The sequence below is a fragment of the Orycteropus afer genome, unplaced genomic scaffold (genome assembly GCF_000298275.1).
Source record: "Orycteropus afer afer isolate SDZICR_OR568_19922 unplaced genomic scaffold, OryAfe1.0 scaffold00027, whole genome shotgun sequence".
NCBI classification, from domain to species: Eukaryota; Metazoa; Chordata; class Mammalia; order Tubulidentata; family Orycteropodidae; genus Orycteropus; species Orycteropus afer.
In genome coordinates, this window is record NW_006921614.1 from 18,168,292 (window position 1) to 18,182,505 (window position 14,214).

Genomic DNA, 14,214 nt, shown 5'->3' on the forward strand with positions numbered 1-14,214 from the left:
AGCCTAAACGGACTATTCCTAAAGTTGCACGGTAATGTACCAAACAGTGTTTCTTTGCTATTCATAAGGTTTTCCCTGGCCAATTCTTTCAGCTAGTGGGCTGATTTTTAGGTTAATTCTTAGGTCCTAACACCACTTGGCAGTTTCCAAGCTCTCTGTGCCATCAGGATCGCTGCCAGACCACATCTCCATGTCTCTCCTTTTTTGATGTTTTCATGCAAATTCTTCTAGTAGTTGGCATTTAGTCCACTTTTATATCCTTCCCTTCAAAGCTCAGGGCTCCAGGATTATCTTCTGTATCTGTGTTAATTGGGTCCCCTTTTCTTTGTTGAAGAGGGTCTGTGCAGTCTTTCTGCCTATTCTGCCATCTTACTGAAACTCAGATTTACCATTTTTAAATATGCAATTCAGTGATGTTAATTACATTCATTGTGTTGTGCAACTATCACCAATACTCATTTCCAAAAATTTTTCACACCCCCTAAAGGAAACTCAACATTCCTTAAGTGAAAACTCACTCTTCCCTTCCTCCTGCACCTGGTAACCACTAATAAACTTTTGTCTCTATGCATTTGCCTATTCTGTATGTTTCATGTAAGTAAGTTTATGTAATGTGTGTCCTTTTTTTCTAATTTATTTCACTCTACATGATGTTTTCAAGATCCATTTATGTTGTAGTTTGTATCAAGACTTCATTTCTATTTGTGACTGAGTAATATATCAATATTCTCCTGAGGAACCTGCCTAGTAGAGTGCTTAAGTGCTCAGCTGCTAACTGTAAAGTTAGCAGTTTACCCTACAAGGCACTTGGGGAAGAAAGATATGGCAGTCTGCTTCCATTACAATTACAACCTTGAAAATCATATAAGACAGTTCTATCCTGTGCTATAGGGTCCATATGAATCAGAATTAACATGATGGTGTGTTAGACTGGGTTCTCTAGAGAAGCAAAACCAGTAAAGCTTAGAGAGAGAGAGAGAGAGAGAGAGAGAAATTTATCTTAGGAAAATGGCTCACACACTTAGAGAAGCTAGCAAGTCCCAAGTTCTTGGATCAAACATCAAGCTGGAGGCTTTTCCCAACTCACACAGCTGCAGGGGCTGATGAGTGTACTGGCTCTTGACTCCAAGGATTGACAAATCCAGGATCTCCAGGCCAAATGGTGATTGTTTGCCAATGGACAGTTGTAGGCAGCACAACAGAATCCAGATCCACAGAAGAGTGTCTCTTTTCCCAGGATATCCAAAATATACTTGAAGCAGGGCACACCCCTAGGGAAACTCCCTTTCAACAGATTGGCTGGTTAAAACATAAACATCTGATCCCATCATGGGAACAACCCATATTGCAGTTGCTTAAACCACACAGAATTGTGGCCCAGCCAAGTTGACATACAGCTCCAGCTATCACAGATGGCAACACTTTTTTTTTTTTCTTTTAACTGGGTTTAATATTCTGTTACATTTATGTCCCACATTTTATTTATCCATTCATCAATTGTTGGACATTTGAGTTGTTTCCACCTATTGCCTATTGTGAATAATGCTATGAAAAACATTGGTGTACAAGGAACTGTCTGAGTCACTGACTTGAGATCAGAGTTTAATTGTAATTCTATGTTTAACCTTTAGAGATTTGCCAAACTCTTTCCCACAGTGGCTGTACTATTTTACATTCTCACCAATGCATGAGGGTTTCAATTTCTCCACATCCTTGCCAATAGTTCTTTTCCACTTTTCTGACAATACCCATCCTAGTAGGAGTAAAATTTCATAGTGCTTTTGTTTTAGATTTTCACAATGACTGATGACTTTGAACATCTTTTAATGTGCTTATTGGCCATTTGTGAATCTTCTTTAGAGAAATGTCTCTCAAATTATTTACTCATTTTTAAGTTGGGTTGTTTGTCTTTTCACATTGAGTTATAGGAGTTTATATATATATATTGGACAATGAATAAGGAAGACCGAAGAAGAGTTGATGGTTTTGAGTTGTGGTGCTGGCAGAGAATGCTGAAAGTACCATGGACTGCTAAAAGAACTAACAGATCTGTCCTGGAGGAAGTGCAGCCAGAATGCTCCTTGGAAGCAAGAATGGCCAGACTTCGTCTCACCTATTTTGGTCATGTTGTAAGAAGGGACCATTCCCTGGAGAAGGATGTCATGCTTGGTAGGGTGGAGGGTCGACGAAAGAGGGGGAGGCCTTCAACGAGATGGATTGATACGGTGCTGCGATGATGGGATCAAGTATAACAGGGATTGTGGGGCTGGCGTGGGATCGGGCAGTGTTTCGTTCTGCTGTGCATGGGGTCGCTATGAGTCGGAAACAACTCGACGGCACTTAACAACAACAACAACGTATATATTCTGGATAGTAAACTGTTTTCAGATAGTTCCCAAATGTTTTCTCCCATTCTGTAGGTTAGCTCTTCATTTTGTTGGTAAATCTTTTGATGAACAAAAAGTTTTTTATTTTTCATAAGTCCGATCCATCTGTTTTATTTTGCTCATACTTTAGGTGTCATATCTAAGAAGAATCTGTTGTCAAAAACTAGGTGTAGAAACTTTATCCTCTGTGTTTTTTTTTCTAGGAGTTTTATAGTTTTAGCTCTTATATTTGGGTCACTAATCCATTTTGAGTTCCTTAGTTTGTTTGTTCAGCCATCACCATTAACCATTATTGAATTTTTTCATCACCTTTAACAAAATATTTTGACTTATTTTTTTGTATATGGAATAAAGTTCAGATGCATTATTTCCATTGTTTTGCTTGTCAAGATCCAGTTGTCCCAGCACTAGAGGTGAAAGAGATTCTTCTTTCCCCACAGAATGATCTTGGCACCCTCTTAAAAATCAACTGCCCATAGATGTGTTGATTCATAATTTCATTCCAATCATTCTTTATACTTGTAGCACATTGTTTTGATTATTTCAGATTCATAGTATGTTTTGAAATTGAAATTTGTGAATCTTCGTACTTTGTTGTTCTTTTTCAAGATTATTTTGACTTTTGGGCCTCTTGCAATCCCTTATGAATTTGGTAATTGACTTTTCCATTTTTGCAAAAATAATGGTTGGGATTTTAATAGAGATTTTGTTGAATCTGTAGATTATTTTGCGTAGTACTAACATTTAATGATATTAGACCTTCCAATCCATGAACACAAAATGTCTTCCTGTTTATTTAGATCTTCTTTAGGTTTTTTTTTTTTTTTTGCAGTGTTTTATAGTTTCAAGTGCACAAGTCTTTCACATTCCTGGTTAAATTTATTCTTCTGTGTTTTATTCTTTTTAATGATTTTATAAATGGAATTGTTTCCTTAATTTGTTTTTCAGATTGTTCTCTGCTGGTGTATAGAAACCCAACTGATTTTTGTGCATTAACCTTTTACCTTGCAACTCTACTGAATTCATTTCTTAATTCTAGTACCTTTCTTATAGAACTTTTCAGATTTTCAATATATGTGATTATGCCATCCATAAGTAGCGATAGTTTTACTTCTTTCTTCAAAGTTTAGAAACTTTTTCTTGCCTAATTTCTCTGGCTAGGACTTGTGGTATAATATTAAATAGCAGTGGTAAGAGCAGGCTTTCTTCTCTTGCTCCTGCTCTTAAAGGGCAGTTCTTAATGTTTCCTTCACTGAGTATGATGTTGCTGTTAGTGCCATTAAGTGGGCTTTGACTACTAGTGACCTGATGTACAACAGAACTAAACACTGCTTGGTCCTGTGCCATCCACACTATCCATGCTATACTTGAGCACATTGCTGTAGCCACTGTATCAGTCCATCTCATTGACGGTCTTCCCCTTTTTCGCTGACCTTCTACTTTACAAAGCGTGATACCCTTCTCCAGGGACTGGTCTCTTCTGACAATATAACCAAAGTAGGTGAGATGAAGTCTGGCCATTCTTACTTCTAAGGAACATTCTGGCTGCAGTTCTTCCAGGTATGCATGTTAGCTGTGGGTTTTCCATAACAGCCTTTTACCATATTTAGGAACTTATCTTCTATTCCTAGTTTGTTGAGTATTTTTATCATGAATGGATGTTGTTAGGTACCAGTGAGTTGGTTTAGACTCATAGTGACCCTGTGTACAACAGAACAAAACACTGCCCATTCCTGCACCATCCTCACAATACTGCTATGTTTTGAGCCCATTGTTGCAGCCAGTGTGTCAATTCATCTCATTGAAGGTCTTTTTCTTGTTGATTCACTGCTTTATCAAGAATTATGTCCTCCTCCAGGGACTGATCTCTCCTGCTAACATGTCCAAAGTATGTGAGACAGAAGTTGGCTGTTCTCTCATCTAAGGAGCATATTGGCTATACTTCTAACAAGAGATGCTTGTTCGCCCTTCTGGCAAACCATGGTATATTCAATATTCTTCGTCAACACTATAATTCAAATGCATCAATTTTTCTTCAGTCTTCCTTATTCATTGTCCAGCTTTCACATGTGTATGAGGTAATTGAAATTACAATGGCTTGAAAGTTGTTGAATTTTGTCAAATGCCTATTTTGTATCAGTTGAGATGATCAAGTGGCTCTTTCAAACTATCTTTTTTTTTATCTATAGGATCTATAGAAGTGTTCCCTTTTTCATTTCTGTTATTGGTAATGTATGTTTTTCCTCTTTATTTCTTGATCAGACTTGCCTAACTGTTAATCATTTTTATTGATCTCTTAAAGAACCTATTTTGGCATTGGTGATGTTCCTCTTTTTAAAAATTTCAGGTCTTATCCTTATTTTTTCCTTATAAATTTTCTAGGTTTAATTTTCTTTCTTTTTCTAGCTACTTGAAGTAGAAGATTAAAGCATTGGTTTTAAACCTTGTCTTAAATCTTACTTTTTCTTTTTTTTTTATAAGATGTGCATTTATAGCTATAAATTTCATCACACAGATTTTGATATGTTGTACTTCCATTGTCATTCCAGATTCTTGTCATTCTCTTTGGTTTTCTCCTCTTTTTCAAGACTTCTTCTTTATGATTTATTTCATACTGCCCAAATGCTTATTATCTACTTAAGTTTATCTTTATATAAGAGGGAGGAATGCAGGGAGGGAACTCACAGTTTATTGTCTCCTACTATTTTCTTCAATTCATCATCACCATCAGTCTGATTTGTTTGTTTTCAGGTTACAGCCCTTTCCCAATTTTATGAGTGATATCCTTTTTGAAACCTTGCATATCCAATAATATTGCTTGGATGCTATTCAGTGAATGACATCTTGGCTAAATATAGGATTCCTAGGCATTTGACTGCTAATCAGAAGGCTAGAGGTTCAAACCCACCAGCCACTCCTCAGAAGGAAGGTTGGGCAATCTACTTCCATAGTGATACCAACTCAGAAACCCAAGGAGTGGTTGCTGTGAGTCACATCTGACTTGATGGCAGTGAGTTTGAGTTTGAGGGTTGTATTTCTTTCATCTTGGTAACCTGTAGATATTTCAGTGGTTTTAGGTTCCATTGTTGCAGTTGAGATATCTCATGTTAGACTGATGCTTTTATATAAGAAATCGTTTTTGGTTGACCTGGAGCTTCAATGATTTTCTTATTTTTTCTTTTTTTAAATTTAGAAATTAGAAACTAACTTCATTTGTTTAGTTATGTCTCACCTGTCTAGCCTGGAACTTGATTCAAATCACAATCTCAGATCCTTTTTAATATAGTTAAATTTTCTTCTATTTCTTGTTTAATCATTACCTGTTTTATGTTTCTCTTGAATTTCTATTTTTTGCATAGTGGAACTCCTGGATCTATCTTCCAGGTCTATTCCTTCTTCATTTTCATCAATCTTTACATTTTTACCTTGTGTTTTGAAGTGTTCTGAGCTCAATAGGGACCAATAGCTCCTCCAGTTAATCTGCTAAATTGTTAACTTTGGAAATCATGTGTTTTGTATCTATAAAATCTTGTTTTGTATTGTATTTTAATCTCCTTCAGGAATTTTCATTATTTTTCTGCTAAAATTGTTACCTGTCTCATCCATAGCTGAATTCCACTGATTGACTGATACTCTTATTTATAGCTGTTGGACTCCCTTGGATGTGTGCCTATTTTTTATTGTCAGTCTCTTGAAACTCAGGTCTAGAGTGGAGACAAATTATGTCCTGTGGGCCATAGTCTGCAATAGCAGACAAGCTATCAGTCACTACATAGGCCTGGCACCCCCAGAGTCCCCATTTGCCACACTTCTCATTCTTTTCCCAAGCTCAGGACTCTGCCTATCCTTTCTGTAGCTTTTTGGGCTCTTTGAATGCCAGTGACACTAGACACACTTATGTAGGGATTATGCTAACTACCTCTACCCTGTTCTACTCCTGCTGTTATCTGTAGTCCACAGATCATGTGAACTGACCCCCTGCAAGGATCTGCTACCCTGTATTCCTCATACAGGATTCTCTAATGCAGTTCTCTGGTCTCTCATTTTACCTGTGGAAGAGAACTCCCTGCATCCATTCTCTGTGCTTCAATTACTAGGAAATACTGGGCCTCCCACACTTAGGTAATCCCAAGCAACAGCAGTCTTCTGACTTAGTTCAGGCAGAGTTATAACTAGAAGAAGAAGGAAAGAGAGCTGCATTTGGGTTTCTGTCCTCCCAGAACAGACTTATTTTACACTAGTAATACTTTTCTTTAAGTAGTTAATGTGAAGAAACACTGATGCATTGTTTTAAATAGATTATTTTTTATTGTTTACTGGGTAATGAAGTTTAGTGTTTTCAATACCTTTTTTTTTTTTTGCTTCCCTTACAGAAATGACAGTTTATTCTAAGTGTTCTTAGTATAATCTATAGTCTATATATGAGTATTTTATAAATATCATAAAATAGCTGTGGTGAGGGGGATATTTATTTTTAAAAAATAAATAAAGCCATGAATTTTTGTAGGAAATTTGACAAGTACTTTAAAAATACACTGAAGTAATGAAGCATGTTTATTTTAATGGTGGTAGAATAATTTAGAGAAGGACAGTGATAATGTTTGCATAACAAGAAGAACAAAATCCTTGCCACTGAATTATATGTTGTACATGAATTATACATGTAGAAGCTGTTGAATTTGCTGATGTTTTGTTGTGTATATTTTTATCACAATAATTTTTTAAATGCACTAAAATATTTGCTATTTACATTATTTTATGTTTTCCTTCCCCTGCAAATAGGCAACACATAAATATTCTTTTTTATTATATGTTTATAGGTTAGCATGGCCTCACTCAAAGAATTAGACCAAAGACTGTTTGAAAATTACATTGAGTTGAAAGCAGATCCTATTGTTGGCTCCCTAGAGCCTGGGATTTATGCTGGGTGTTTTGATTGGAAAGATTGCCTACCTCCAACCGGTAAGTTGTTTCAAGTCATTAGAGTTTAGTCTATTGCATTTGGAATAAAAAAAATAAAGATATGATTTTATGCATTAATATATTCTTAAGATGCTTTTCTTTTTATTCAGATTTTTTTCTCATATTTAGTTGAAGGGAGGGTATTAGTTTGATTTTAATTTTTTATTAGCTTAAAACCTTTTTTCATAGCTTAGGATTTAGTATATTTTTTATTATTAATACTTAATGTCTTAAGGTTATTCTCAGATTTCCAGAGAATAATTAATTATATACCTTGTAACAATTGATCATGTTAGTAATACATACTTGTTACCTATGGTACCCCTTTATTGCAAAGATAGAATAAAATGACTCTGAATGACAGTTTTATGCAGTGACCTTGTGAATGTTATTTAAAAATATGCTTAAGAAATCTGGTCACTTCTATGTAAGACCCAAGTATGGATGCTATAAAGGTGAAGGATATGAGGAAAGTGTGTAGGAGTAAGATTATTACAGTAATTTAGCAAAGAAAACTAAACCACAGAAAGATGACTGACAAGAGTTATAGTATTGTCTTTGTGATATCAAATGACAGTTGTGTAAATCATTTTTCCATAATGTATCTTTTAAAAATAACCCTTGCTTACTGAATCAGATAAATTTTTGATTGATCCAGTAGTTATTTCTTTGTATGAAATAGTGTGAAGTACATAAAACCAAGCTACTTATTAACATTTTCATATAGAAGTTGTCTATATGAAATTGACAGCCTTATGTGCTTATACTGTATGCATGGGTGCTTTTTGGACATATGGATGTAGCTCTATTAGTGGATTATTAACCAGTTTGCCTTAATCTTCATTCTTTTAATTAATCGCTTTAATCACTTTTATTTTTATTCTATGGTATTTTTATTAGATGGTGATAAAGTTATTTACTTTGTATGTAACTTTGGTTTTTATAATATAGTGTTCAAATCAATTGGTAATAAATATACTGATGAAAATCTAAAATAAAAACTAGCATCATTAAATTAATAACAGTTTGTGAAACCACAAGTGTTTGTGTGAAATCAATGCTATTGCAGTCCTATGAGGCCTTCTATCTCCAGCTGACCAAAATTTCTCTTGTTTAAGCTTCATTCCTTTTCTATTCATATGCTTTACTGTGCCCAAACTGGATTACTGTTTATATCCCAAATATATCCTTTGAAAGTCTAAATCAGACCCTGTTAATATCTTCCATAAACCTGTGAAATATCTTTATGTTGAACCACAGTACAACCTGAGCATTTTACTTGCACCACAGAGTTGTGCACAAACTGCCTTCACATCTGCTACAACATTGTCCAGTCCCTGTCCCACCATATTCCACACATGCCTGTGGACCCTCCCACTGCTGGGCTTCTTCATGGCAGTATTCCCCTGAATAGATAGTTTTTCCTTGAAATCTTCAAAGGACCAACTCCCTTTTGTCATTCAGGACTCAGCTTACATGTATCACCACAGCAGCCATCCAGTCTGAAGTAATTCCATGACAGATGGAGACTCTACATGTAGTTGTAAATTTAACTTGTAAAAATTACTAAAATTTCATTTGTAAAGTAATTGCTTACAAGGAAGAATGCTGCAGATTTAGATTCTAATTTTAAGAGTTTCACTGAAGGCCTTTTGTGGTTGAGCTCATTAGAGCTAAATTAATGAGGTCATAAAATTTTTTTTAAAAAAAGTTGCCATTGATTCCATTCCAACTCATAGTGATGCCATGTGTGTCAGAGTAGAACTGTGCTCCAAAGAATTTTCAATGAATGATTTTTTGGACATAGATGACTAGCTTTCTTTCTTCTCAGGTGCCTCTGGTATAGACTTGATCCTACATTCTTTTGATTAGCAGCTAAGTGCTTAACATTTTGTATTACCTTGGGACTCTGAATGATGCCATCTTATTGTTGATGTTAAGTGCCATCAAGTTGGATCTGACTCATAGCGATCCTGTGTACAACAGAACAAAACACTGCTCAGTCCTTCACCATTGTTACGATCATTGCTATGCTTGAGTCCATTGTTGCAACCACTGTGTCAATCCATCTCATTGAAGGTCTTCCCCTTTTTTTCTGACCCTTCACTTTATGCAGCATGATATCCTTCTGCAGGGACTATTCCCTTCTGACAACATGACCAAAGTATAGGAGACAAAGTCTGGCCATTCTCTCTTCTAAGGAGCATTCTGTCTATATTTCCTTCAAGACAGACTTTATTATTTCTAGCAGTCCATGGTACATTCAGTATTCTTCACTAACCCTACAATTCAAATGCATGAATTCTTCTTCTGTCTCTCTTATTCACTTAGCTCTCACATGCATATGAGGTTGTTGAAAATACCATGGATTGGGTCAGAGGCACCTTAGTCTTCAAAGTGATATCTTTGCTCTTAAACACTTTAAAGAGGTCTTTTGCAGGAGATTTGCCCAGTGCAGTATGTAGTTTGATTTCTTGACTGCTGCTTCCATGGAAGTTGATTATGGGTCCAAGTAAAATAAAATCCTTGACAACTTCAGTCTTTTCTCCATTTATCATGATGTTCCTTATTGGTCCAGTTGTGAGGATTTTTGTTTTCTTTATGTGGAGGTATAATCCATACAAAATGCTGTAGTGTTTGATTTTCATCAGTAATTTCTTCAAGTCTTCTTCACTTTCAATGAATGAGGTCATAGTCTGGGGTTAATTATAACAAAGTTGTTGGATAAAACCAACCTTTTATAGTAAGCATCATCTATAACTTTTAAGTGAACAAACACAATTTTCTATAAATTATCATACTCGGGGGCATCTGGAACTTTCAATCTAGAATCCCTTTTCAAGACTCATGTTGTTGTTGTTGTTATTGTTATGTGCCGTTGAGTCATACCTGACTCATAGCGACCCCTCCTTGGGTTTCCGAGGCAGTATCACTACGTAAGTAGGATTGCCCAGCCTTCCTTCTGAAGAGTGGCTGGTGGGTCATAGGCCCAGATTATTTTTGGAATTCAGGCACTTTTGGATTTTAGAAAATACATATGCATATCTGTATATGATCTGGTGTTCCCTGTATTGCTGCAGAGAAATGTATGAATATTCAGACTAGGAGGAATAATGAATATAAATATCCTTATTCATTTCATGTGAGAACTGCCACCTAGTTCTCAAAAGCACCTTGTCACTTCTATATCTGCCATATCTAGGCTACCACTTGGTACACAGTGCAGGTATGCTTCTTATTGTCATCTCTGCTTGCCTAATGCTCACACTCTGCCTTGTCCACCAGTCCCCCATTTCCTCATGTGTCAGTGTGTCAGTGGGGGTCTAACTTCACAGTCCCCTACTACTCCTGACATCTGACATTCCTCCTGACTTGTCATTCTCTAGGCCCTATTATATGCTATACTCTTTTAGTTCATTATATATATATATGTATGTGTGTGTATGTATATATATATATGTATATGTATATTTTTTTGTTATTTCCCTTTGGGACAGACACTGAAAAAGCTTTTCAACAAAATCCCTTTATATTCTATTCATGGCAACAATAAGCAGTTCTCAGATGTTGCCCTTCCTAAGTTGCTGGCCTTCTGCTAGGAACTGTTTCCTGGGTCTCTTTTGGATTTGTTCAGCAGGGCTGAGCAGAACTGGGTGTCACCATTGACTGTCCTTCTTAGCCTTGGAAAGAACAGAAAGAGATCCCAAGCTCTGAGTCTCCCTCCTTATGTCCATGGTGACTGACAGTGATGGCTTCCAGTAAGCATGCTTTGTTTTTACATTTAGGGCACCAAGAGAAAGTGTTTATCTTTCTCCAAAAGAGTTATTGCAAAGTAACAAGGATGCAGAACACTCATCTCATGTTTTATTCCCTCTACTTGCTTTTTTTTTTAGTTGCTGTTTTAGTGCTGCTATAACAGGAATACCACAAGTGGGTTTTAACAAACAGAAATTTATTCTCTCACAGTTTAGGAGGCTGGAAATTTTGGCTGATAACTGAAATGTCAGTGGTTCAAACCCACTGCTCTGTGGTGTAATCTTTATGCTTCTTCCGTAAAGATTACAGCCTTGGAAGTTCTGTTCTGTCCTATAGTGTCACTTTGAATCAGAGTAGACTTGACAGCACATAACAACACCATAATAATAAATTAGGTCCAGTCACTAAGTTTCCCAAACCAATTGTTCATGTCTGTCTTCATTTAAACTCTAATTGTTACAGAGAAACATTATTTACCTGCAACTGATGAAAAGGAATTCTTTTTCTTTGCTGAACTTTTCTTGATGTGCCACTTCTCGTAGCTTTTCCTGATGACCCACAGAAACCAGCCATAGTGACTAAAGTGGCCTGCTGAGTTAGGATACAGACCTTCTTCCTCATCACTTCCCTTCTTCAAGGAGTTTCTTCAGAAAAGGGGCACAGACAAGGTCCTATACTCTCTTAAGGGATGCAGTTAGATAACTAATTCAGGTGCTGTGCATGTTGGCCCTACACTGGTGTGATCTAGTGGAAACACTCATGAGAATTAACAGGAGGGCAGGGGTTTTATCACTGAAGGTGTTAAGCCAAGAGAAATAGGAATCCATTGCATCCAATATCTAGGTCCTTAGTTTGTAATATTTGTGTAAGTACCTTTCTCTCTTTTGTTTATGGCTTTCAACCATGAAATCAGACTGGTACAAGCCATTGGTATGAATTAGGACTACAGTCTAAAGGTAACCATGAGATCATGAGATTGACCTTAATCAATGATTGTTTAGAGTCTCTGGATAATTTTTTATATATACAGAATTAAAATTTTGCTGACATTTAAGTATGGCCCTTTTCCCTAGCTCCTTTAAAAAAAAAAAAAAAGATATTTCCTCTCATAAGCAAGTGTTGCAAGGCACTATAATACCAGAAATTTATTGACTCTTTCTTGGATTCGCAAACACTTGTTGTTGTTGTTACGTACCGTTGAGTCGGACCCAACTCATAGCGACCCCTCCTTGGGTTTCCAAGGCGGTGTCACTACGGAAATAGATTGCCCAACCTTCCTTCCGAAGAGTGGCTGGTGGGTTTGAACCGCCAGGCTTCTGGTTAGCAGTCAAGTGCCTTAGGCACTACACCACCAGAGCTCCCATTTTTGTCATAGTAGACTATATGATTGTGTGTTCAAAATGGCCAGTGCCAGTCCATTTCAGCTCTCTAATACCTAAGATAACTGTCTTTAAGCATTTCATTTTGTTTTTTGACAAGTTTCAATTTTTCTAGATTCATAATTTATGCATCCCACATTACAACTATTAATGTTTACAGCTGTTTCTTCTCATTTTGAGTCATTCCCTGTCAGCAGATGAAGGTCCTGCAAGCTTTACTCTATCCAAGTCAATAAGATGAACTCTACTTGAGGAAGCAGCTTTTCTCAAATTGTATTTTGATATCTTTCAACCTGAGGGACTCATCTTCCTGCACTATATCAGACAGTGTTCCACTGCTATTCACAAGGTTTTTAATGGCCAGTTGTTTTAGAAGTAGACTACCAGGTCCTTCTTCCTCTGGAAGCTGCACTGAAACCTGTCCACCACGGTATCTATACTACCAGTGGTATAGCTTCCAGCATCACAGCAACATGCAAGCCATCACAGTAAAACAAATAGATGAGTGTGGCACAGGATGATACCCTGTTCGGGTTACCTAGTGCCGCTCTGACAAGAAATATAACACAAATGGGGTAGCCTTAACAAACAGGAGTTTATTGTTACAATGTGGAGTCTTTAAGTCCAAGTTCAAAGTGCCAGGCTCTGGGGTCTGGGTGAAAGCCCCTCAGCCTTGGGCTAAAGCTCTGCCTCCAGCTCCTTGCCCACTGAAACTAGAAGCTTTTCTTCACTCAGATAGCTACTGGCTGCTGAGGATGCCAAGCCCAAGGTTGGCAAGTAATAAGGCACAGTCCCAATATTACCAAATCACACAGCAGGCCATTAAATCAAGTCCATTGTAAGTCCCTAGGTCGGCAGAGCATGGCAGGCTGCTAAACAACGACATGGCTACATGCAGGGTTCAAGGTGCCATAAGCTAGCGACCATTCCCAAGTCTTCTCCTTATATACAAGAGGCAGACCACATCCCACAGGCTGCTTGTCGTAGATCTCACCATGGAGTTGATTTCTAGTCTCATCATGGGGAATAACTACCACCAGCTGCCCAGCCACTCAACCAAGCCTCGCCAAGTTGACATACAAACATAACTACCACATACCCCTACATAATTCTAGTCATCACTGAGGCTAATAGTTCTTCCCTGATAATTAAATGTGCTAATGACCACTTGAATATATTTTATAAATTCTTCTTTCCACTAAGTGTATATTTATTTTCCTATCACTTAAAAAAAAAATGTATACAGGAAAGTTATCCCCTCTGTTTAATGTGTTTAACTTTAATTCTCTTTCCTTAACTTTTTTTAGTTTTGGTTAATACACTGAGACAAACTTTTCCCGGAAAGTCTTATTTCTGATCAATTTTGCACTTCCTACATGCGCACTACCACCAAACATTACCTTTGGATATAAGGGGGAATTAGGGGTATTTTTTGATTCTGAATGTTGTTGTTAGGTGCCGTCAAATCATTTCTGACTCATGGTGACCCCGTGCAGAGCAGAACGAAACACCGCCCGATTCCGCACCAGCTCCATGATCTTTGCTATACTTGAGCCCACTGATTCTGAATAGCATGTTCTTTTCCCACATATTTAACTTGGCCATCAGATGCTATAAATACCACTTGCTACATATCTCTGATCTACTTCTTCCTTGGATTTTTTTCTTCCCCCCAACCTGATCTATTCTTCTCCAGTCTCATCTCCCTCCTGGCATTTTTCTAAAATTCA

At 37.0% G+C, this 14,214-nt stretch overlaps 1 protein-coding gene across 1 annotated transcript in view; it reads left to right on the forward strand.

The window, feature by feature from the left end:
- Positions 1-14,214, forward strand: part of EXOC2 (exocyst complex component 2) — a 396,050-nt gene that overhangs the window by 291,661 nt on the left and 90,175 nt on the right. Inside the window, exon 22 of the mRNA XM_007935377.1 lies at positions 7,208-7,349. Within this exon, the coding sequence (XP_007933568.1) occupies positions 7,208-7,349 (142 nt within the window). The remainder of the gene's footprint in view (positions 1-7,207; positions 7,350-14,214) is intronic.